At 42.0% G+C, this 26899-nt stretch overlaps 1 protein-coding gene across 2 annotated transcripts in view; it reads left to right on the top strand.

Annotated features, from left to right (window-relative positions):
• ITIH5 (inter-alpha-trypsin inhibitor heavy chain 5) overlaps positions 1 to 26899 on the top strand; it is a 74069-nt gene that overhangs the window by 8420 nt on the left and 38750 nt on the right. For both annotated transcript variants that reach the window (XM_079914355.1, XM_079914354.1), the window contains exons 2-5: positions 815 to 859; positions 10675 to 10838; positions 11776 to 11877; positions 13705 to 13955. In XM_079914355.1, the coding sequence (XP_079770481.1) occupies positions 815 to 859; positions 10675 to 10838; positions 11776 to 11877; positions 13705 to 13955 (562 nt within the window). The remainder of the gene's footprint in view (positions 1 to 814; positions 860 to 10674; positions 10839 to 11775; positions 11878 to 13704; positions 13956 to 26899) is intronic.

The raw sequence follows: 26899 nt of genomic DNA, 5'->3' as shown, positions 1-26899 counted from the left end.
TCTTGGTGATTGCACAACTCTGTGCATACACTAAAAAACATTGAATTGTTTTAAATGAATGAATTTTATTGTTTGTAAATTATACCTCATAAAGCTGTTGAAAAAGGCATGCATACAGTCTAAGCATATTTTCCAAGTCTGTGATCGACATTGTCAAACTGCCCTCCAGAAAGGCCGATTCATCACTCACAGCAGCGGTAGTTAACACTTCTGTTCTTTAAACAGTGATGTGTCATGAGAAATACTCAGCAACCAGCTAGGACTTTTAAATTAGTCCAGAGGGGCTGGTTAATTATTATATGATTTTTAAAAATAAGGATGTTATTACCGTCCCCTGCCCCTCCTCTGCAGGTGGGAAAGTATAACAAATCATCCACAAAAAAACACAGTAAGAAAGTTCAAGGTAAGTTCAGTTTTGCTTCCAGAGTTTCCTGGAGTTTTGAGCAGAGTAAATGAGCCCATCAGAGTTGAGCTGACAGGTTTACTCGTTGTAGCAGACACAACAGCAAAGAGCCGATTTTCAAGCCAAAAATGAATGGAAACCGAAAACAGATATTCTAATGAACTCTGTCCTGGCCATTTCATCTGTCTTCCCCTAACAGATGTAAGAACCCTCAGGTGAGGAGGGGGTGTGACATCATGGGTTCAGCAGTCAGCCAGGTCTGAGAGGGATGGATGCTCCCTGGTTACAGGTCAAAACTGCTTTTCAGGATGGATAACCCTTTGCATGAATTCAAATTGGTTTTAACCCCCTCATGTAACTCACATGAGAATGACCTCACGATCATATTTCATGTCTCTTTTCTTCTTCTAGGTTGCACTCAGGGTCCCAAGGCAAGTCAGGCTGTTGCAAAGGCTGGTACGTATATTCACGTATATTCTCTTAAAAATCTGTTCCCCTTGCTATTCTGTGTATTTTGAACCAGGCAATAACTATGTTCGCAGCTCCCCCAAAGCTTATAAATTGCATGTAGAAGAAATCGAACATGAAACAGTGTAGCTTCTGTAAGGCTTTCTTTTATAGGCTTTTATAAGGCTTTCTTTAAGTGGATTTTTTTTCTGAAAAGAGACCTGATTATTCCAGTAGAACTGTAAGGACAAAGTATGAAGTTTTCAAAGACCTTCTTAGAAAAAAGCCCAACACCTAAGTGAATCTTTACTTTTTTATGATGTTCTTACACAAGAAATAAAGGCTGTGTTGTGAAGTCAACAGCTAAAGCAAGCAAAGAATTCCCATTTATAGATTAAAGCTTTGTGTAATGGAAGTTGGTCCAGGCTCTCAGTGCATGCTGGAGGTTTCCAGATGGAACTTGGGCAGATGTTCAGGATTCTAAGCATTTAACTGAAATGATCTCCGTCCTTCCTTCCCGCTGTGTGTGCCGTGATCTATCAAAATGTGGGGACACGCCTTCAGGCTCTGAGGCTACGGATTCCTCTGTACATCCTCAGGAATGAGCCATTTACCCGAGGCCTCCGCACTCCTGGCTGGTGGTCGAGTCAAGGCTGGATTGACCATGACCAATGTCGCAATCATTACCATCTTTATTTGGACCAGGACTTTGTATTCTCATCATTTTCTGCATGGCCTCTTCCTCCCCTCCCTTCTCCTATTCTCCCAATCTCGACTCCCCATACCCCAGGTTTGCTAACCTCATTGTCTCATGTTTTTGTTCATGTTCACATCATCATACACAGACATATGTGAACATAAACGGGTAAAGAATTGTGAAGCGTCTAGATTTTTACCCGACTTACAAGCCAATAAGCTAGTCTGTTGCTGTTTCATGGATGCTGGCACAAAACAGGAGACTCCTGGGCCAGAGATGAAGGATGATTTATTACTCACAGTAAGAGCAGAAGTCAGAGTGGCAGGATTGGTGCCTTTCCTCCAGCTCAGTTCTCATGTAGTGATACAGAGAGGGCCAGGCGACACCTACACACGTGGTTGGTTTTATCACAAGAGAGGTACTGTATAGCACAGGGAACTCTACTCAGTACTCTATGATGACCTATGTGGGAAAAGAATCTAAAAAAGAGTGGGTATGTGTATAGGTATAACTGGTTCCCTTTGCTGTACAGCAGAAACGAGCACAGCATTGTGAATCAACCATACTCCAATAAATATTAGTCAAAAAAAAAAAAAGAGAGAAACGCTAAGCTTAGGGAACCTGCCTCTTTTGTAATGAACACTAAGCCTGCCTGATCTTTGCCCTGGAGGGAGACATTCTCTTTATTATTCTGGACTTTAAGCCAACCTGCCCTTTGCTCTGAAGGAAAACCCCACCTCTCTCTTCCCAAGCTGTTCATTATACAAATATCCTGGAAAATGCAGTACAAAACAGAGATAGCCAGTGCCTCTGCACAGAAAATGTGCAGAAATACCAGACTCATGGACAGTAGTCTCCCAGCAAGACATGGATACACATATTCATTCATTCAACAAGGTTTTTGTTTTGTTTTGTTTTGTTTTTGGCCAAGCCACGCGGCTTGTGGGATCTTAGTTCCCTGACCAGGGATTGAACCCGTTGCTGCTTGCAGTGAAAGCGCCGAGTCCTAACCACTGGACTGCCAGGGAATTCCCAACAAGTATTTTTTTGAATCCTTACTATCTGCCCAGAGATGTTCAAGGCATTGGGAGTATAGCAATGAATGAAACAGGCAAAAGACCCTGTCTTTCATAGAGCTTGAATTCTAAAGCGGGGCAGAGATAGACACAGCCAATAAATAAATGGTGAAGTGTGTTAGGAATAGAGAAGATGCCATGAGAAAAACATCATGGCAGAGGCAGGTGGGGGACCCTCGTGTACATTGGCATGTATGAGGGTTCTCATATTTGCTTTCAGACAGTGGGACCATGTAACCACAGCTACTGTTCCCTGCATGCTGACCACGTGCCAGGCACTGTCCTGAGCGCCTCATGTGTCATAGCTCAACCAAATATAGAGACATTTTACAGATGAGAAAACCGAGGTTCAGAGAGATTGAGCCACTTGTCCAAGATTACACTTTCCGAAAGAGGTGGTTGAACCAGGATTTTGAGTCCCAGCAGTCTAGCTTCTGAGTCTGTGCTTGTCACTTATACACACAGCTGCCTCCTCACCTGATTGTATTTTTCTGTTTCTTATTATTTTCACTCAACAGTGCCTCACCTGGCCTGCCTCTATCCATTCTTTGAGATGGTGAAAAAATATTACAGGTTGTTGGCACACGATGGTTTATCAAGCATTCTACTATTGATGAGCTTTCAATATTTTTCCAATTTTTTTGCCCCTGTAAATGCTGCTGCAAAAACTTTTTTTTCTATTATGTGGGTGCTTTTAATTCTGTGGCTGAGATTTTCAGTAAGAGGATTGCTGAGTCAGAGTGCACACACACTTTTAATTTTGATAGATGTAGTCAGGCTACTTTTTGAATACACCTAGTACCTTATGTCTTAATTTCATTTCTGTCAGCAGTGATGAATATGTACGTTTCTGCCAGCAGTGCTATAATTACTCCTTTTGATTTGTCAGTCTCTTAGATTTAAAGTGATACCTCATTGTTCCTTTAATGTGCATTTCCCTGAGTCTGGACTTTCCCCCATATATTTATTGGCCATTCAGAGTCATTCTTCTGTGAAATTTTTCCTGCACCCATTTTTCTATTGTGTTTTTTTATCCCCTAATTGTCAGTATGTAAGAAATCTTTGTGTGCTGTACATACTCTGTCTTCTGAATTGGAAGAGTTCTCCCCTAAATCTGTTACTTGTCTATTAACTTTGTATATAGTATAGTTGCCATATAAAAGCTTTAAGTTCCTGAGTAATAAATAAGTTTATCTCTTCTTTATACCCTTCAAGGTTTCATTCTTGGTTAAAAAGATTTCCTTGGCCCTTTGGCTTAGACTGTTCTATACAATCTCTTAAATTTTCTTAGAAATCTAGTAACGTTAAAAGGCTCACTTTTATTGATGCATGTATTATAATTTTGTGATGTGGACTTGATTTACCCATCCAAACAGTACCAGAATGATCTTTCCAGCATAGGTCTGGTGCATCACTCTCTTTTGCAAATGCCTTCAGTGACTTTGTATCACCTGTAGGATTAACTCTGAGGACATCTATGGCCCCTTGTGTTCTGGCTCCTGCCTGCCTCTGTAGCCCTCGTTTACCCGAGTCTCCTTGTATTTTGTGTTCTAGCCATACCACACTAATCTGAATGTTCTCTACTCTAATTAACGAAGAGGACGCGGTGGCCACAGCTGGTACCCTCCTGTCACTGCCAGCTCATGGACCCCTGGGGATTTGCTTGATTTTATTCTGAATTAAGTAGATACTCTTTTAAGGAAGCCCTTGTATCACAGATGCCAAAAATGTGTATGTTTCGAAAAACAGGAGTATCTTTTTTTCTGAGTCTCCATGGTGCTTAACAGCTACTGGCCTGTTTTCCTAAAATAATTCACTGCCATCCTTTAACCTCCCGATGGCAGGGGCTATGTCTTGGCATCCCCTTCCTAGCAGATATTCTAAAATTTGTAGCCGGGATATGTTTTGAGCAGACGTGGTGAGACACACAGACACGGAAATGATCCTCACGAAGGAGGAAGTTTATACTCAGAGGTCCCAAGGGATGAGAAGCATGGCAGCGCTATGTGGGGAAGCACCGGGTCAGTCAGGGGGCAGCAGGGACAGAGAGAGAATGCGGCCAAGAGCCTTTATTGGGGTTTCTACAGGAAGAAATTGATGAGTCAGGTTAGGCATGCTGCTTAAGCTTAGGATTGGGCAGTTGGAATAATGTTGGCAGTCTCTGGGCTACAGCGATGGTCCCCAGTGGTTGGGTACCTGGTCCTGGGGTGATACGGGGCAGGGGGAATATTGGTTGGTGTGTGAGAGTTTGGTAAAGGAGGTGGTTGAGGTAGAGGGCTCTGTGCTGATTGGTTGTATCTCGAAGGTGTGCTTGCAGGGGCGTCATTTGTTATCTCTAGGAATCAGCTGGCCCTGGGAGGAGCAGCCTCTCCAAGATCAAAGCCCCAAATGCCAGAGCATCAGGAGTATCGAAAATAAGAAAATATAGACAGTTCAGCAGGTAGTGTGGTGCTGGGCCCCATTACCTCACTGAGAGCCAGCTACGTACGTGTCTGTCTCCCTGCTCCCAACTCTAGCCATCGTGGTTTATCTGTTTTAGGGGGTATACAGAATGGAATTTTTCTTCTGCATAAAGATGATAATTGCGGGCTTCCCTGGTGGCGCAGTGGTTGAGAGTCCGCCTGCTGATGCAGGGGACACGGGTTCGTGCCCCGGTCCGGGAAGATCCCACGTGCCACGGAGCGGCTGGGCCCATGAGCCATGGCCACTGAGCCTGTGCGTCCGGAGCCTGTGCTCCGCAACGGGAGAGGCCGCAACAGTGAGAGGCCCGCGTACCGCAAAAAAAAAAAAAAAAAAAAAAAAAAAGATAATTGCATTTTGTGTTTCCTCTCTAAACATAATGAAATATTGCCCTATAGAATGTATTACCGCAAATAGGCAATTCAGAGCTGATGACACCCTCTGTCTACAGAAGGAAAATTATTTCCCCGGGGTGGTAAATACAGTCATCAGGGAGGTGCCCTGTCTGAAGTCCTCTGCTTCATGTAATAACAGCATGCGCTGTGTTTTTCTCAAAAGGAAGAAGCATTCAGGTTTAGTAAAGATCTCTGGACTGGAGTCAGCCAATTGCCAAGCTCCATAAAGTGAGAGGAGCTGATGAAGTTGTTTCTGAGGTTCTCTCCCACCTTTGGGCTGATTTCTTCTAGTGGTCGACAAAGAACTCTTAGACCAGGACAAAACAGCAGAAGGTCAATCTTCTGGGAAGAGACCTGGCTCCTGGCAAAGGCCGTGGCAAACACTCCCCTGTCACAGTTCCAGATGGCATCTTGGGGGATTCAGGATGTCTTCTGGGTGACTTGATCTTAAGTGACTCACATGAGTTACACAGAAACCTCTGGTCCCCCAAGCAGCTAATTAAGACACTCCCTGCCTAAAAGTGCTTTTCCATCTGTTTCGTTTTTTCAGAAAAGATAATGAAGACATTATTATGTCACAGGAAGACTTGACTTCTGCCCCCTGTTTTTCAGCCCACATCCCCAAACAAAATACTGAGTTGAATGCATATATGGGAAGCATGTTGGATTTTTAAGAACTGTGCTTTGGGAAAAACCTAGACCATGGTTTTATATCCTCTCTTTTATGACACATTTTCCTAAACCTCTCCCATTCCAGGTTCTGTGCTTGGCCTTGGGGTGGTGCATCTCCTCGCGATTTTATGTACCTGGCCAATATTCTTCGCCCCATGTGCCCTCCTTTCTAACTAAACTGCACTATTCTTGTGCCAGGAATGGGCTATGGTTCCTTCCCATTTCTATGTCTTTTGTGTTTTTTGTTTTTTCTGTCTTTTTGTTTTCTTTCACCACATGTAAATCCTACATCTCTTTAAAAGCCTTCTCTTACTTTTATGGTCTTCACTGTTTTCTCTTCCTTCTGAGCTCTGGAAAGTCTTCTAGTCAATCAGTAAATATTACTCAGTCATAAAAAGGAATGAAATTGTGTCAGTTGCAGAGACGTGAATGGACCTAGAGACTGTCATACAGAGTGAAGTAAGTCAGAAGGAGAAACACAAATATACATTAACGCATATATGTGGAATCTAGAAAAATGGTATAGATGATCTTATTTGCAAAGCAGAAATAGAGACACAGACGTAGAGAAGAAACATATGGATACCAAGGGGGAAAGGAGAGGGGTGGGATGAATCGGGACATTGGGATTGACATATATACAGTACTGTGTATAAAATAGATAACTAATGAGAACTTACTATATAGCACAGGGAACTCTACTCAGTCCTCTGTGGTGACCTAAGTGAGAAGGAAATCCAAAAAAGAGGGGATATATGTATACGTATAGCTGATTCACTTTGCTGTGCGGCAGAAACTGACACAACATTGTAAAGCAACTATACTCCAGTAAAAAAAAGTAAATACGTATATCTCCCTATATCTTCCTGTGCTTCTCTCTATTTTTTGCACTTTCTTCCCACCACGCCTTGAGAGAACAGATCGTGTGTAATATTTCTTCCCAATCCATCATAGAATCTAGAGTCGTGCTTCTGAAATACTAGTTTATTACTATTTCCCTTTGGAGGATATCTATTTTTCTCTAATTGTTCAAGATTCCGAAAATTCAGTTTTACAAATGTTTTTGATTTTGATTCTCTGCTGAGAGCTGTGGGCGAGAAAAAAGGAATAAGTCATGGCCCCCGTTTTCCACGTGTTCACAGGCCAGGAGGGGCAGGGGAAGGGATGGGTAGCTTTCGGGGATGGGGGATAGAGTTGCACATAATTGATGTTAATAGATTTTTGGCGGACAGCGCAGTCACGGAAAGGCATGTAAATAACACAGGGGCTCCTGTGGGAAAACACTAACTGGGCAGAAGCAGTAAAACTAAAATAGTTTCTTGAAACTTTTCTCAGCCTGTCTCTCGGGGCTACAGACCATAAACTGTGCTTCCTCGTGATGTAATGTTGTGGAAAATTCTGCTACATCCATAATCTTAAGGCAGAAGAAGATACCATAGTAGTCAAACTTAGCATTTTGTCAGGCGTCTCCTAATTTTCACATTTTAATTGCAGTGAGATTTTAAGTGATAATTATCTCATAAATGAGAACAAATCAACATGACATCAAAGATAATCTCAAGGGTACCAAGTGCAGAAGATCTTTAAATACTTTAGAAATAGTAAAGTGAGGGGATTGGACTTGAGAGTTTCTTTTTCTTTGTATTTGTCTTGATAGCTTTTACTATAACTTCTTCATTTCAAGGGCGTTTCTAATATGCAGAAGTCTAGTTCCCAAAACAAAACCAATAAAGCACGTAGAGATCAGAAAGAGCATAGAGTTCGAAATAAATTAACAAAATGACTAAATCCAGCTCAAGGGCAACTCACACTAAAGTAGGGTTGTAAACTCAAATGTCTAAAGGTGTCCAGGTCTAAAGGTCCAGGTCTAAATGTCTAAAGGTGTACGAGGAAGGTGTCCAGTTTCTGTTGTTGTATGAAAATCTTCTCTCAACTTGGCGGCTAAAGCAGCGGATTTTGTCCTAAAGAGACGAGATGTTCATAAAGAATGTTTTGTCAACCTTGCTTTACAGTGTTGTGTTAGTTTCTGCTGTACAGCGAAGTGAATCAGCTATATGCATACATATATCCCTTTCCTCTCGGGTCTCCCTCCCACCCTCCCTGCTCCATCCCACCCATCTAGGTCATCACAGAGCACCGAGCTGAGCTCCTTGGGCTATACAGCAGGTTCCCACTAGCTCTCTGTTTTACACATGGTAGTGTATATATGTCAGTCCCAATCTCCCAATTCATACCACCCTCCCCTTCCCCCCGCCGTGTCCACACATCCGTTCTCTACGTCTGTGTCTCTATTGCTGCCCTGCAAATAGGTTCATCTGTACCATTTTTCTAGATTCCACATATATGCGTTAACATACAATGTTTGTTTTTCTCTTTCTGACTTACTCTTTGTGACGTTGTAAAGCAACTATACCCCAATTTTAAAAAAAGAGGACTTCCCTGGTGGTGCAGTGGTTAAGAATCCGCCTGCCAATGCAGGGGTCACGGGGTCGAGCCCTGGTCCGGGAAGATCCCACATGCCGCGGAGCAACTAAGCCTGTGCGCCACAGCTACTGAGCCTGCGCTCTAGAGCCCGCGAGCCACAACTACTGAGCCCGCATGCCACAACTACTGAAGCCCGTGTGCCTAGAGCCCGTGCTGCACAACAAGAGAAGCCACCGCAATGAGAAGCCCGCGCACCGCAACAAAGAGTAGCCCCCGCTCGCCGCAACTGAAGAAAGCCTGTGTGCAGCCACGAAGACCCAAAAATAAAATAAATAAATAAATTTATTTTTTTAAAAAGAATATTTTTAAGTAAAAAATATAATCATATATATGATTATATATTATATATATAAATATATATGTGATTATATATTTTATATATAAAATCATATATATATTTTTTATATATATAATCATCGATTATTTCTGATTTCAGGAATAATTTCCTAAAACCCAATGTTTTATTCCTTACTTTTGACTTTGAGTTAGATTCTTGGATCTCAGAAGAAGACATAATTTAGGTGATTTACAAACCCTCTCAATTTATAGATATAAAATTCTAGCAGAAATACATGAAGTGTCACCTAGTTATATTAGTTTAAAAGAGTGCTTCTCAACCCTCAGAATCCCCTGGAGGGCTTGTTGAAACATAGACTTCTAGCCCCACCCCCTGAGATGCTCGCTCTGTAGGTTTGGCATGGGGTCTGAGGTTCTCATTTCTAATAAGCTCCCAGGTGATGCTGCTGACGCTGCTGGTCCCAGGACCACATCTCAAGAACCATTGTTTTTGAAATACCTCCTTCTCAGACCGAATTGGAGAACTTGTTTTCTTTCTAGGGGAAAATCTTTCAGATGTGTTTAGATTTTTTTCTGCTTCAAGTTCAGCCACCAGATGAACAGTCTGGTGGAACTCTGCCACCACCACTGCCCACACTCTGGCCTGGCTCATGCGGTGAAGAAGACACTTAGCAGGAGTTATAATACCATGAGGTAGAAGCAAATGCATATATTATAGATGCACAGAGAACTGTGAATAGTTTAACCAGCTTTTAAATTTGCACTGCCTAGCTACTGCCCTTATCAGAAGTTTTGGGGGATAAATTTAATTGGCACAGACTTCCCTATTTCTGGCTTCTAATTCCCCAAATACTTTCTTGAGCTCAGTATTGATTCTTATTTTACAATAATGTGATTGTCATCTGAAAGGAAAAGCCCCAGAGTATAGTTTCTCTAAGTGGATATTGAAATTAATTAGGAAATATGAGAATTTCTTTAGGTGTAATCTGATGTTGTGGTCAATTCAGTGAGTCTAGAAATGTGATCTGAACATTTATAACAGAAAAGTGTTATATACTTCACATACTTCTAAAATTCCAATATTTTATTCTTTAAGTAGAGTATATTCTCTGTTAAATTGGAAATCTTAACTGTGTCCATTTCTTTTTGTTTTTTACAGTTTTTAAAAAAATTTTATATTGGAGTGTAGTTGATTTACAATGTTGTGTTAGTTTCAGGTGTACAGCAAAGTGATTCAGTTATACGTATACATGTGTCTATTCTCTTTCAGATTCTTTTCCCATATAGCTTATAACAAAGTATTGAATAGAATTCCCTGTGCTATATATACAGTAGGTCCTGTTGATTATCTATTTTATATATAGTAGTGTGTATATGTTAATCCCAACCTCCTAATTTATATCTCCCTACTGTGTTCATTTCTTAAAGCTGGGCTAAATAATTTGTTTCTCTGTCATGTACTGGTTGTTCAACCATGACTTTTACAACTGAGGGGAAAATCTGGAAAATCAGGACAAGACAAAGAAAGAAGAAAACAATCACAAGTCAAGGGCTCCCAAACTGAAGATGATTTCTCTTACGGAAAAAAAAAAAAAAAAAAACCTACCCCCAAATGGTTGAATCATGCTTTCATGTGCCATTGAAAATACTGTTTTTTTAAAAAATTTTTATTGAAGTATGGTCGATTTACAATGTTGTGAGAGTTCCAGGTGCACAGCATACCGTGTGTTTTGATTCCAACAGAAAACCAAACCCTTGATGACAGAATTCTCAGTGAAGTCCACCATCATTTCCCGTTACGCCTTCACTACGGTTGCCTGCAGGTTGCTGAACAGAGCATCTGAGGACCAGGAAATCACGTTTCAGATGCAGATTCCAGCCGCAGCTTTCATCACTAACTTCACTATGTAGGTGACACCCTGGTCAGAGACCCTGGGTTGAAGGTTTCTAGGCAGGAGGGTCAAGGGGAGCCTGAGATGCTGTGAGGACCACAGTCTTTGGCCGTGAGAATTTATAAATTCTCAGTCCAGTGGACAGTTCGTGGGAAAGAAGGTTGATTCCCTCCCCCACTTCCTCTCCCTTCTTCCTTCTATCTCTCCCTCTCCCCCTTCCTCCTTTTTATTACCTCTTCTTTTATTCCATTACTCTCTTCTTTCCTCTCTCCTTTCCTCCCCCCACCTTCATTTCCTCTTTCTTTCCCTCCAACAAACGGGTACCCACCCTGGGCCAGGTGCGCTTCAAGGTGATTGGTCTACTTCTATGAAAAAAGACAGTGTTGCTCTGCTCCAGAAATTCCACTGGGGAGAAACAATAAATAAGCAAACAGATGAATAAATGAGATAACTTCAGACAGTAGCAAATGCTGTGGAGATGGCAAGTAGGATTGAGGCGGCTTGTTTAGTTGGGGAGGTGGATCAGAGGAGTCAGTGTTGAAGTTGAGATCTGAAGGACGAGACACCGTGAAACCTTTGATGAACCAGATAGAATATCTTTCTTCTTTTCTCCTGAACTAAGAGGTAAAGAGATGCAAATGAGGTGTGTGGGTTTAATTTTAGGTCTGGGCAAGGTTCAAGTTGGGGAATCTTCTTGGAAGTTTGAGCAGGTCTTCTGATTTCCTCCTGGAGAATCAGAGGCCCCCTGGCTTGGATCTTCCCATCTGGACCTGTTGAAAACTGCCCTAGAATGAGATGAGCGATACAAGGGGAGTGCCCTGGCCTGGAATGCATTCTTTCTGCACATCCAAGAGGCAAATAAAAATATTTTCTAGGGTTGTCATGGTTATGAGATCCATGTTGGAGTTTGTCTTGGACGGCAAGCTGGCAACGCGGCTGTCTTCTGTTTCAGGCTTATTGGAGACAAGGTGTATCAGGGAGAAATTACAGAGAAAGAAAAGAAAAATGGTGATAAGGTAAAAGAGAAAAGGAATAAAACCACAGAAGACAGTGGGTAAGTACCATTGAATTAAGGAATTAAAAGTCCACTTTAGCCAAGTGTCAAATTTTCTACCCTGCCTACCCATCTTGTTCTCACCCTTTTCTTCAAAGGTTTATCTTTTTATTTTTTATCATCATAATAAATAATTAAATATACCTGGTTAGGGACTTCCCTGCCCGTCCAGCTGTTAAGACTTCACCTTCCAGTGCAGGGGATGTGGGTTCGATCCCTGGTCAGGGAGCTAAGATCCCACATGCCTCAGGGCCAAAACATCGAAGCATAAACCAGAAACAATACTGTAACAAATTCAATAAAGACTTTGAAAATGGTCCACATCAAAAAAAAAAATCTTAAAAAAAATACAGCTATATACCTGGTTAACAATATAGTAGCTAAGGGTTTATGATGAAAAGGAATATTTTATTGCTCCCATTCCCCAGTTCTCACTTTCTAGAAACATCCACTTCTGATATTTCTGTAGATTTCTGGTAGTTACCTCCCTCGCTCTAAATATTATGATAGTTTGCTTTTTAAAAATTTCATGATAAAAATCAGATATTATCTGTTGATTCTGTGCTGTGAAGAAAGAGGATTTAGCATGTTTACAATACTCCCACTTTCTCTCTGCATTCCAGTTTTTTGTATTATTATCTTTTTCTTCTTCAGTTAATTTAAGCAGTTATACCATCTCAGACGAGCCCTGTTATCTTCAGTGATAATATTCTGTCTCCTTCATGTCATTCTGCCTTTTCATTTCCATCTCCAGCACTCATCTCTTCCTACTTAATCATTTACTTTTGCATCATCAGTTATCACCGTTAAAATTCTGATCTGTCCTGGTATTTGTATTCTTTGTCTATAAACTGAATCTAAACACTGAAAACCAATAAATCAATTCACTTTTAATGACTCCGTAGATAACATTAACTAGAGAACCACCTAGTATACTGAGAATAATCAATTTCCCTCTCTACCAGCCCATTTGAAAAAAAAGTCATCTGTTCCCTTTGAAGAAAAACGACCTTAGTATCTAGAGGAAAAGGTGTGGGCTTTATGAGGATTATCTTTTCTTACACTTCATAAATTGTGCAGAATCAGGCAAGCCACAGTTCCGTTTAGTCGGATCACAGCAGGAATCTGTTTTTCCTGGAGGTCAGCTGTGTCAGTCCCCCTCCCCTTTGCTCCCTCGGGTCTGACACAAGGAGAGGTCGGAGAGTTCAGTAGTCTTTGAATTCTCTGCTCTTCAGAATTCCTTGAACCTGTCTGACCTTCCTCTAGTGCAGGCCTTTGCTACTCGTCCCAAAACTAAATTCTAGTTTTTCTTTCTAATGTCAACTGAAAAAATATGCACAACCTAAAAATCAAGAATTATGTTTTATTGGAGGCATTACTGAAGACTATAGCCTGGGAGACAGCTTCTCAGCTCTGAGGGACTGTTCCAAACAGGAGCCAGGATATAGAGGAGTTTTTGCTGAAAAAAAAAAAGAGGTAGTCACACATCAAAAGATTACTGCTAATCACACACACTGAAAAACAACAGACATCTCGAGTTGATGAATTCAGTGCTTCTGTGTATAGGAAGATGCAAGAGTCTGGGCTCATGGAAATTATTCCTTAGATATGCATCTTAACTATCTAGGGCCAGTCTCCTGGTTTTCTCCTTCCTGAATCCCCTCAGGATGCATCATGGGGGCAGCTGCAGTGGCTGGTGGCTTGATGATGGGGAAACATTGTGGTCCACGCTAAGGCCTCTCGCTGAGGGAGTTTGGCCGGGGCCCTGGGGGACTCGAGGGAACCTGGCTTTCTCCGATCCCCTGTTCCCTTTTCTCTTTCTTCCAGGGAGAAGGGGACGGAGACCTTCAGAGCCTCCGTGGTGCTTCCCAGCAAGGACAAGGCTGCCTTCCTCCTGAGTTACGAGGAGCTCCTGCAGCGGCGGCTGGGGAAGTACGAGCACGTGGTCAGCGTACGGCCCCAGCAGCTGGTGGGGCGGCTGACGGTGGAGGTGACCATTCTGGAGAGGTCGGGCATCGCGGCGCTGGAGGTGCTGGGGCTCCAGAACAGCCGTCGCCAGGGCAGCGGGCGGGGGCAAGGTGAGCGGTGCTGGCCGGATGCACTCAGGTGTCGTGTGCTGACTCCAAGCTGGGCGCTGGCATTAAACCAGATGGCACCCCTGCAGCATGGGCCCCAAGAGGAGGGGGAATCTGAAGGACAGCAGCAAAACAAAGACAGTGCCCTGTACCTTTGTTTTTTAAGCCAGGCTCTATGAGGAGATTTAAATGTTCAAATCATTTGACACTGTCGTATCACTCCTGGGAATCTAACCTCGGTGAGACATCTAGAATATCGGTACTGTTACATGTACAAACCCGTTTGATAATATTTGTAGTAGCAAAAACATTCCTTCATCCTAAGTATTCAACCACACAGACGTGATTAGTAAAATAGGGTTACGAAAACAATTCAGCACGTGATAGAGGAAAAAGAGACACAGTTGTACATACACTTTAATGTTAAATATGTTAACTGTGAAGCTGACAAAAGACCAGGAAGTTATATAAAATAATCATTTTATACTAGGGGTAAGGGAGTATGTGGTCATTTTCTAATACTCTATTTTATTTTATTTTTCAATACTCTGTTTTTAAAGCAAACTTTTGACATTAACGTAAACATCTAAATAATGTGCTATATCTTTCTAAATTTAAATAATGAAAAATATGTACTGCCAGTTTGACTTAAGACACAGACATTTTTTCTTCATTAGTAAGATTGCTCAATTTGCTTTTTTCTCAAATTTTAATTTTTTAAATAGCACTCTGTTGAAATGATAATGAAAAATTCAATCTAATCTAATTTTAACCACTATATTAATTTCCACTAATAGTTTACATTAAATATTCACTTGCATTGTGCCTTATCCTAAGTATATCAGTAAGGCTTTATGTCAAATTGGTGACAGCATAGATGTGCCCCCAAATTCACCGGGGTTAGAATGACAAGATTTCGGACATCTGTGACACTGAGATCAGGGAAGTGCTGAGTGCTGAGTGATCATGGAGTGTGCAGAATCTGAATTCAACCCCTGTGACTGCAAGGAGGGTCCAGAGTCTCCCAAGAAGGCTTCTCGTACAAGAATATTTAGGGATGAGGTTGGAAGGAGAGGAGAGAAATAACTTGACACGAGGAATAACAGAATGTCGTTATCTTACATGATGCAAAAACAGTCAAGAGCCGGAGCTGGTATGTGGGACAGTGAACAGTACGGAACATACGGGTTCTGCCCCCAGCACGCAGTTCAGTGGGTGACTCTGGACGTGACAGTGTGGAACGTACGCGTTCTGCCCCCAGCACGCAGTTCAGTGAGTGACTCTGGACGTGACAGTATAGAACATACGCGTTCTGCCCCCAGCACGCAGTTCAGTGAGTGACTCTGGACGTGACAGTATGGAACATACGCATTCTGCCCCCAGCATGCAGTTCAGTGAGTGACTCTGGACGTGACAGTATGGAACATACGCGTTCTGCCCCCAGCACGCAGTTCAGTGAGTGACTCTGGACGTGACAGTATGGAACATACGCGTTCTGCCCCCAGCACGCAGTTCAGTGAGTGACTCTGGATGTGAGAAGTCATTCACCCTCAAAGACTGGAGTGTGGATTCAGGTCTATTATAAGTTGACTCCAGACAGTGGGCTGGCAGTCCATCCAGATCTCGTCAGAAAGTTACAGATATCATCAAGGGACCTGACATTCAGAAATGGCATGAGATACATGACACCATTCTTAGGTCATCTGGGTCACTGTGTGTATGGTTAATGGATTTTCAATCAGTTATGAACTATGTCCTTGAAAAAAGCTGACCTGGGCCGTGTGAGACTCAGCTTACGCATCTGTAAACAGGGATAGTAACTGTCTCTTAGGGTCATTGGGAAGCATTTGTGTACATGTGGTGCCGAGTAAGAGCTTAATCATCATAATTAGTATTATCCCCTTCTATTTACTTTTTTTCTCTGCAAATCTTATCTCCCTTATTAGATCATAAGTGATTGTGAAGCAGGTCTTTGTCTGATTAACCTTTGTCTCCTTACAGTATTAAACAGGATGTGTTTTGAAGAGTAGATAGCTAATGAGGTGTCTGCAAAGTAGAGAAGAAAAGGAAGAAAAAAAAGGAAAAGAAAGAAAAAAGAAAAATACACACCTAATCTAATAAGAAAGAGCATTTTGAAATTTCATTTCTCCCTAATCACAATTTAGTGGGGAATTTTCCCACGTGGGAAGTATGGGCGTCCTGTTGTAGGAATGAAATGGATGTGTGTCTTGCCAGGTTCAGAACCACTGTGACTCTTCAGAGGTGTCCGCGTTGTGGTGTGTGGGTTATGCTTGGAGGGGACAGGTCTGAATGCTGTTGTTAATCCTGTTACTGCTTATCTGCAGGGCCTGTGGGAATCTCAGAGGAATTTTTCCAGACCATTGATCTCTTGGGAATCTGTTTATTTTTAAGAAAATTGTTTTCCGGGCTCTTTGCACCAGAGTAGATATTTTGCCTTCCAGAGTGAGAGGTCTCACAGGCCATTACCCAGGCCAGGTGCAGTGGACCGGGGCCCTTTTGCCCCTCATTCCCATCCAGAGCTCAGCTGTTCCTCTTCCTGCAAAACGGCAGCCCCAGGAGCCAGAGGCATAGGATGTTGTGATTTTGTCTGGACGCTATTGCGTGTTTCCAGAAAGCATCCAGGATAGAGGTGCAGCTAGAATAGCACTTAGACCAGGATGTTGGCTGTGATCGTGTGAATGTGGACCGGAGCCAGCACATGCCTCTGATAGATCTGGCTGTCCTTAAGAGGTCAGACTTCTGGACTTCTCTGACCGCTGGACCCATTGACATCTTTACGGAAGCAATTCTAGATAAAGATGACTACGTGCTAGCTACTAGACTCGGCCCTTGCACACAAGATTATCTCCTTCAACCTCTAGAACAGCCCTCTCTGGGAGCTTTTGTAAAATACTGAGGGTGTGAGTTCAAATTCCGAGTCTCTCCCTAGTTACGAAGAAAGAAAGAGAAAGGCTAAAAGCAGTGGAACCTACCTTTGCCTCAGTTTACTTGTCCGATGTATGCGGATTGGACCCACGGCTACTGAATCGTAAATGAAAGGGCTTTTTCTCAATGTGAAAGCCAATTCGGTGAGATGTACTTTGGAAGCCAAAGCATTATACTTTCTGGATTATTAAAATAGTTAACTCACGTGCATGGTTCAAACTATAAAAGGATACAAATTGGTATTCGGTACAAGACCAGACTCCCTCTCTCATCTGTCACCCTCCCTTCTCCTCCAGTAACTCCTCTAAAATATTTTTATGATTTGTGAGCTCAGTGGAACAGAGTATTTGAAATTAAGACTTTCCTGGAACATCCCTGGATGTGTGATCTTCTCAAGTCATACACCAGGATAGATATTCCATCTATGTTTAAAGCTGGTTATTTCACTCTCTAGGTTAAAATCTCAAACTTCTTATGGCCCTATGGCACCAAAATTACTGCCCTTTCCATGCTTAAAAAAAAAAAAAAACTGGAGGGGGGCATAAAACTTGCATTTATGATCAGATCCCTGATGGCTAGGAGTAAAATAAAATGAGATTAGCAAAATAAGAAATAAGGTACCTTGCCTGTTTTATCCCCTTTTGCTTTACATCAGCGATGCTCAAACCTGGCTATACCCTACAGGCACAGGAGAGGTTAAAAAAAAAAAAAATACAGATGACTGAGTCCTACCTGAAACACGTGAATTAGAATTTATCTGGGTGAGACCTGGGTAGCTGTATTTTTGGGGTTTGATATTATTTGAATTTCTATGAGAAACAGATTTTTTATGAGCGCTTTTTAACATGCTTATTTATTTGTAAAGCTAAAGAACAATGTTGAAAAGTTTTTCTACCACTAAACAGATACGGTTCTGTGACTTTCATTGTTTATCGCTTATATTCTTTGCTTTTTGAAAAAGCAGTTTTTATTGAAGCTTAGTTTGCATAGCATAAAATTTTCTCATTTTAAGTCTATAATTCAGTGATTTTTAGTACATTTGCAGAGTTACGCAACATCAGCACAACCCAACTTTAGAACATTCCTATCACCCCGAAAAGACATTTGTGCCTACTTGCAGTCACTCCCTGTTCCCACCTCAGCCCCAGGCAACCACCAATCTACCTCTGTCTCTATTTTCAGACAGCTGCATTTTTTTTTTTTTTTTTTTTTGCGGTACGCGGGCCTCTCACTGCTGTGGCCTCTCCCGTTGCGGAGCACAGGCTCCGGACGCGCAGGCTCAGCGGCCGTGGCTCACGGGCCCAGCCGCTCCGCGGCATGTGGGATCCTTCCGGACCGGGGCACAAACCCGTGTCCCCTGCATCGGCAGGCGGACTCTCAACCACTGCACCACCAGGGAAGCGCTCAAGTCACTTTTGACTGCAGACTAGCCTGTGTTCTGCATATCCGTAGATGCACAATGAGGGGTTGGTTGAATCTGTTTAAAAATCTTATTTCTCTTTTTCTTTGCTTGGTCTGGTAACCTCATGACTCTGCCTTTTGCTGTGAAGGCTCTCAGGATTGTAATCAAGGCACCTAGTGTGGTGCCTGGCATAGAATGGGTGCTCAATGAATATTTGTTAAAAGAATTTAGGAATAAATAACTGTCGGCAGTGAAGATGCTATTGGATTTTTAATACATTCCTGGCTTAAGTTGGTCAATTTTGTCAGCTCTTGGGTGTAGCTCTTATTCTGTTGTGAAGGAGGGATTAGGAGACAGAATTTGGTTCCAGAAGACCGGTTACAAGATCCCTCCCTTTTCCAGAATTGCCAGATAAAAGACAGGATGCTCCGTTACAGTTGAATTTCAGATAAACAGTATATCCTGTGCAGTATCTGAGACATACTTATCCTAAAAAAATCATTCGTGGTTTATCTGAAATTCAGATGTAACCGGACATCCTGTCTTTTTATTTGCTAAATCTGGTGCTCTGCCCTATTAAAGGCTGCATTGTGACTAACGGTTCACCCCCAGCTCCGGTTCCCCACTGCTGAGTGTCTTTCCCCTGGATCCAGTCTCCAGTCTGCAGCTGGAAGGGCATGGCCCCTCTTGGCCTCTGTACATTTGCCAGGAAGCAATCTGGTTGTTATGTGAGGGTTTCCAGCATTGTTCAGTGCAGAAATTATTGAGGTATGAATCATTTGGCTCCGTAGTTGGATTTGTTTTTTTTTTGGTTCTGTTTTTAATGCTGATAGGAGGACCCATGTTACTTGTCTGTGTGGACGTTGGCTCTAGTTGGGTCGGCGCTGGCTCTGAGCAGGGTGGCTCCGAGACACCGGGGAGGGTAGCCTTCTCTCTTTCACTTGGTACTGGTGCCCCTCCTGCTCTTCTCTGGGAGGCCTCACTCTGTTTCTTCCTTTCTCCTGCTGTCTTAGTTTGCTGTGCGAGGTGGGGTGTTGTCCGGGTGAATGGCACTGTCCACCACAAGTGTGGCTGCAACCAGAGGTGGATGCAGGTGACCTGTATCAACTAGAGCATCTGCCACGCCCACCAGCACACGTTCAAGATGACCCTCTTGAAGGGCCCTTCCATTCATCTGCCCAAGTATGTGCCAATGTGCTGAGTCGTGTCCAGGTTAAATGTTCCGCAAGCGTACCTTGAGTCCTCACCACGTCCTGTGCTGAACGCCTGGCACCTGCAGATGTCCAAGGCATTGTCACTGCCCTTGAAGAGCTTAGAGTGGGCAGTTTTGAAAAATCAATACAAGTTTTTTTGTAATTGAAGTGTCGTTGATTTACAATGTCGTGTTAGTTTCAGGTGTACAGCACAGTGATTGTTATACATAAATATATATATATTTTTTTCTTTATCAGATTCTTTTCCCTTATAGGTTATTGCAAAATATTGAGTATAGTTCCCTGTGCTGTACAGTAGGTCCTTGTTGTTTATCTATTTTATATATAGTAGTGTGTGTATATTAACCCCAAACTCCTAATTTATCCCTCCCCGCCTTTCCCCTTTGGTAACCATAAGTTTGTTTTCTATGTCTGTGAGTCTATTTCTGTTTTGTAAATAAGTTCATTTAAAAATTAACAAAAGTTTTAAATTGTGGTAAAAAGCATATAACATTAAATTGACCATCCTAGTCGTTCTGAAGTGTACAGTTCAGTAGTGTTGAGTTTATTCAAAATTTCCAGAATGTCTTCATCTTCCCAAACTGCACCCCTATGTCCATTTAACAACTCTCCCTTCTCCCACTGCCCCAGACCTTGGCAACCACCATTCTACTTTCTGTCTCTATGAGTTTAACAACTCTAGGGACCTTGTATAAGTAGAATCATACAGTACTTGTCTTTTCGTGACTGATTTATTTTACTTAGCATCATGTTTTCAGGGTTCCTCCATACTGTGGCACACAACAGGGTTTCCTTCCTTTTTATGGCTGACTGGTATTCCATTGTGCATATAGACCACATCTTGTTCATCCATTTATCTGTAGAAGGACACTTGGGTTGCTTCCCCTTCTTGGCTATTGTGAATAGCATTGCTATGAACATGGCGTGTAGGGTCTTTGAGATCCTGCTTTCACTTCTATTGGGTATATGCCCCAGAGTGGAATTGCTGGATCATGTGGCGGTTCTACTTTTAAGTTTTTGAGGAACCACCGTACCGTTTTCCGCAGCGTTATACCATTTTATATTCCTGCCAACAGTGCACAGGGGTTCCAGTTTTTCCACACCCTTGACAACATTTGCTATGTTCTGGTGGGTTTTTTTTGTTTCTTTTGTGTGTGTGTGTGTGTTTGTGTTTTATTTGGTAGTAGCCATCCTAATGGGTAAGACGAATTGGCAGTTTTGAATAGTAGTATAAGGACACCCTCTGTAAGGTTGCATCTATAAAATGCCACCCAGGTTTTCTCAGTGATTGGGCCGTGTTCTGCCTGAGTGCCAGAGGACAACGTAGAAGAATTTACCAGAAACCTCTTAGTCTTATATTCCTTTGCTGTCCTAGCACTACTTTTGCTGGGCCTTCATTTGGTCCAGTTTCAGGCACGTAGAGCAGCTAATGTTGGAGGTCATCAATGGACACAAAATGGTATCAGGAAGGGGTAATTCATGTTTTTAGGGGTTATCTGCATTTAGAATGTATGAGGTAGCTGTACTTGTTTTCATGCATAGTTTCTCTGGGCAAGTCATTCAAACAGGGAAACCTGAGACTCAGTAATGTATCATTTGGGGGAAAGAAAGAGCTTTGAGTAAGGAGTGAAGTAGTAAGCTAATTGCCTAAGAAATCTGGGCAAACACCGCTTACCTATACAGTGATGGAGTTGAATTTGAACGCCTTCAGCTGTAAATTTGCATTATCATTCTATGCTGTATGTTGTCATATCTATATGATGCTATTTTCCAAAAGGATTTAAAATACCAACTATCAATATAGAGGAGAAAGCCCCGTCCCAATAAGAAACCTGCATGTAATAGGGGACTTACAATGGTATTTAAATTCTTTTCCGTCTTCATTGCCTCAACTTTACCACTTTGTTTTTCCCCGAGACCTATCCAATATAGGTACCGTTGACATACATTATGTTAGTTTCAGGTGTACAACAAAATGATTTATTTGTATCTAATGCAAAATGATGACCACAGTAAACCTAGCGACATTCCTCACCATACGTGGTTACAGAATTGTTTTCCTTATGATGAGAACTTTTAAGATCAACTCCCTTAGCACCTCTTAAATATGCAACACAGTATTATTAACCATAGTCGCCATGCCATAATTATATCCCCATCACTTCTTCTTTTAATACTCTGCCAGTTTGCTTGAATGTTGTCTTTATCGTGACCATTGAAGGGTAGTTGGCCAATTATTCACATGTTTTTGACTTGCCCTTTATTGAAGAAATCTCCCCACTGGAGCCCAGGTGAGAAAATTACATAAGCAAGTATAGACAGTTTAGCCTCTTTTCCAAGGGGAAATGAGTAGACAGTGTTTGTTTGGAAATCCTTTTATAAATCACCAGGTGTTGTCTGTTTTTCTCCGACAGTTGGCAAACCCAAGGCCCACAGGAAACAGAGGCCAGGAAATCCCCCATCAGTTGACCCAAAGAGGTGTGGCTTTCAGCTGATGACTTTGACTGTGGTTCTTTGCTCCTAAATCTTTTCACCTTTAGACACTGTACATAGCAGTCAGCTTCCCTTTTCCCCCAGGTGGTTGTCTAGGAGGGGAGTGTTTATTTGTGAATAACATCCCTGTTCTCTTCATGCTTTATGCAAAATAGATGACGTGCCTTGTCATTACAAGATAGAATCAATGGGAAAAATAGGAATATTTAATGGCACTTGTATGCATGGCTCTTAACTTTATGGGGGCTCCTTGGAGAATCTGGTGAAAGCTACGGACATCTCTCCAGAAAAAAATACACATGTACACTTTCTTTTTTGAAAAAAATATTTATTTTATTTATTTATTTGGTTGTGCTGGGTCTTAGTTGCGACAGGTGGGCTCCTTAGTTGTGGCATGCGAACTCTTAGTTGTGGCATGCACGTGAGATGTAGTTCCCTGACTAGGGATCGAACCTGGGCCCCCTGCATTGGGAGCACGGAGTCTTAACTGCTGCGCCACCAGGGAAGTCCCTACATGTACACTTTCATGCCAAATTCTGTATATAATTTCAGGGAGCTCTTGGGAAGCTACTAATTCCATTATACTTTATAAAGAGCATTCTCTGTATCAACATTCTTGAATTCCCTGTTAAGAATGTTCATTATGATGTGCGTTTTTTCCTCTAAATAATGATTATTTGTTTTTACTAAGCTCTTAGTGGTGTAGAGAAACCTGTTATGGGAAAATGTAAACTGTGTTACCAAAGAGTTTTTTTTCCCTCATGAGTTGCCTTTCATCCTAGACAAAAAGAATAAGAAGGTACTTCTGAAGGGGGAGAGGCTGGGGCTATTATGTATTGAGCATCTACCATGTGCCAGGCACCATCCTCACTTGCTTTTATATATGATGTCACTTAATTCTGACTGTGATTCTATGATGTGGATTTAAAAGATGTGGAACTGAGGCTCAGAGATATTAAGTCTGTCGTTTTGAGTCTCCCAAACTCTAGAGCCCACTTCCTTCGGTATTATGTGGGTTCTAAAATAACACGTATCTTCTTGTTCGAAAACATGGGGCTTTAGACAGGAAGAGGGCATCGTGGGGATGCTAATGACCTGAGAAGCAGGGAACGGTGGGTGGGAAAAGAGCAGTCGGTGAATCTTCTCAAGGATGCTCTAGAGGCAGTCTTGTGCCCCCGGAGGTCATCTTACACAAGACCACTGATGCTTGGATTAAAACAGGGGGATGACATGAGAAGACACAGTTTCCTTCAATTCAGAGCAATCACCGAAGTTCACTGCTATCCCTGACCAAGTGGGCACGAAGGAGGGCAAACCAATAGGAGGAAAAAATATGTGCTTTCTCATTAGAAAAGTAGGTCAGATTCTCACTCTTGGTCTGCTCCCAACCTGTTGCCTTGCACTCTTCATTATGTTTAGGACACATCCCGTGATCGCTGAGGGCCCTGCTAATAAATTAGCTCATTGTACTTACGATTTTGTGGCGGTCACCAGGATGAGCCCCAATTCACAGTCAGGAAAAGCTAAATAGTACTATTCTGCTTTGAGATTTTGGTCAGTAACTGTGGGCAGCCTATACTAATCTCATTGATTTTTTTCATTCTCTAATAAATTTTTTATTAACATTTTTTCCTTCTCTAATAAAAAGAGGATTTTATTTTCTAGAGATACTACTCTGGAATTTTTCCCAGCAGACCTTTTTTTTTTTTTTGATAGGTAGTGGAAAATTCCTTGGGTCACATTGACTGTCTGGTACTTAGTGGGTGGAGGTCAATCTCAGGAACCGGGCTTCTTGGTGAATAACCCAGCTGGGAATCAACCCACTCTTTGGGCACATAAAATAAGCCTATTTAGAGGAATCTCATGAATTTTCATCATGCACTAGCAAACATCAGAGGTCAGTAGGAAACAAAAATAATAATACACTATCCTTTCTCATGGCTTATATCAAAGAGCCTAGTCAATTAATTATGAATAGAGAAATTATACTTTTTAATCCTCAGTACTTTCATTCAACCATGAATGGTATTAATTCAGGGTAATTGTAAAGACCATTTCAATGAGAGAGACTTGAAACATGAAATAGTAGGTATGTCCTGACAGTGTAAAGAGAGTCAAATCTCATTCATGTAGAATTTTAAGGTTAGAGAGAATCTAGTGGCGCCCAATTACGTATATCAAAGGCACATGACCACTGTCTTTGTGCAGGAACCAGAATCACCTGGAAGGATTGTGAAAATACAGATTCCTGGGTCCCACCTCCAGGGTTTCTGACTCAGAATTTCTGGGATGAACCCAAGAATTTGTGTTTCTAGCAAGTTCCCAGGTGATACTGCTGCTGCTGGTCCAAAACTATGTGGTAGAGCTGGTCTGCATCACCCCTGCAGGTGATGAACCCATCCAGCGTTCGCTGGAACACTTCTAGTGAGATGAGTTGTGAAAGCTGCTTCTGCCAACAGGACATCTTTCTTAGAGCTTAGAGATGCTGCACGAAAGTGCTTCCTCGTAACTCTGTCCCTGGTCCTCATTCTGCCAGCTGGAACTACAATGAATACACCTAATCCCCATATAAATGCCCACACAAACAGACTTACCCTAAGATAGAGGTTCATTTGCAAATAATACTGTGTTCCATCCCAGGGATTGTTTGTTCAATCTATTGGACTATACAGCTTTCAATGAGTTTAATTTTTTTTAAAAATTGGGCTATGCCCAGAATAAAATGTATAAATCCTATGTGTGCAATTCAATGAATTTTTACCTATGTATATACCCAACCAACTACTTTCAGGTCAAGACGTAGAGTATTTTCAGCACCCCAAAAGGTCCCCTTATCCTCTTTCCCAGTCAGTATTCACCCCTCAAGGGAACCGCTAGGCTCCTTCAATTGCCATGAGTGAGTTATGCCTGCTCTTGAGTTTTGTGTAAATGGAAACATAGTGAATACTTTCTTTTGTATCTTGTGTTTTCACTCAAAATGACTCAGATTCAACTGTGTTGCGAATAGCAGTAGTTCTTTCCTCTTCGTTGCAAGAAGTATCCCAAGTTTGACACGTTGTGTTGTTTTAGAATTCACTGGCCCTTCTATTTTTTGTACCCCTTTGTGGTTGATGATAATGTTAGCGTGACTGCCCACCATGAATCAGAATGATGCTAGGTACATCACATCACAACCATTTCAGTAGTGTGTTTGGTAGACCATTCATCCATTTTCTAGATGAGATAACCAGGGCTCAATAACCTGCCCAGAGCCTCAGAGATGATGAGAGGCAGACCCAGTATCAAATGCAGGTCCTTCTGACTCATTTGTGATCCTGAGTTTCTAGCTAATGTATTATCATACCTCTCACTCTTGGGGCTTTGCCAGTAATAACAATGAAAGATTGACTCCAGGGAACACAGGCTGGCACTTGTCAGCATGCCTTTGAGATTTTCACAGCTCCTTCTTGAGATGAGCAGATCTGTTGGAAGTATGTTCTCTTGCATACAATTGACTTTCTGTAAGAACAGACTTTCTGTTTGCTAGCTCTCTGGTCACTCCTGAAATCTCTGCCCTTGATAAGTACAAATAATAGAAGAGTCAGTTCTGCCTGGTGGTTCCTGTTAAGGTTACACCTAAATGGTCTCTAAATAATAATTGTCAGTTCTGTTGAAGGAAATGTCTAAGCTTCCTTTGACTTTTGTCTAATAAGCCCTTAGCAGAAAGAAGTTTATTTATTTATTTATTTATTTTCGGTACGCGGGCCTCTCACTGTTGTGGCCTCTCCCGTTGCAGAGCACAGGCTCTGGACGCGCAGGCTCAGCAGCCATGGCTCTCGGGCCCAGCTGCTCCGCGGCACGTGGGATCCTCCCGGACCGGGGCACGAACCCGCGTCCCCTGCATCGGCAGGCGGACTCTCAACCACTGCGCCACCAGGGAAGCCCAAGAAGTTTATTCTTAAACACAAATTACCATGGACAAATTATGCCTCATTTCCTTTTTTGTTTTGCTAATTAGGGATGGAAAATTGCTGGTCAGCTTACTCCATGGTACAACTTGAATAGATTTAAAAAGAGAATCAGATGCTGTGCAGCAGTTTTAATCCGGGCTTTGATTCAGTATCTGGATAAAAAGTCCACATACTGATGTTTACGAATTCCTCATTTTGTTTTCATATTCTTCATGATGCATGCAGATCTCAAAACTTTGGGTTTCTGTTGTTCGGTATATAGACATGGTGTATGGATATACAAAGGTGGGTAGTCCACGAAATAATTCTCTGTAGTGTGTCCTACGGAAGGAATGAAGGTTAGGAGTGAAATGAGATGCTCTTTGTCATCACTAATTTTTCTTAAATCACATAACATCCATTTATCCTCTTTCTGGAATTCAATTTATATCCTAAGTTTCATGCTGGGGAAAGCTTTGGGAAATTTTTTCTTTAAAGAGTCATAAGTTTTCTGGACAAACAGTATGTTAGGGCAACCAAATGATTGATGGAGGAAAAGTGTTCCTTACTGAAGAATTCCATATGGAAGGAATGATAGAATTCGAAAGCAGCCTTCTGCGACTCTAATGAAATAGTGAACAGGCAGACATCATCAGTGATTGATAAAACTATTAAGGGAAAGACTGATGAGGAACTTTATCGTGGGTGATCAGAACCCACCATGAATCTTACTGCAACTAAAAGTAGCCAACTAGATATTGTGTACTTTCTGATGTGATAAGGTAGTAGGGACTCAGCATCACCAAGAAGTGTTCTTGTCCATGGCGCTGAAGCTGAGTGTAGCCTGTCTGTAGCTCTACCCACCAGAACACAGGAACTACAGGGGACTGAGCTGTGATTCTCAATCTTAACTGAGCATTAGACTCCCACAGGGAATTTAAACATCCTGATGCCTCAGCTGTG

The sequence above is a fragment of the Stenella coeruleoalba genome, assembly GCF_951394435.1.
Source record: "Stenella coeruleoalba genome assembly, chromosome: 2".
NCBI classification, from domain to species: domain Eukaryota; kingdom Metazoa; phylum Chordata; class Mammalia; order Artiodactyla; family Delphinidae; genus Stenella; species Stenella coeruleoalba.
Note: the sequence above shows the minus strand (reverse complement) of the source record. Positions and strands in the feature narration are given on the sequence as shown.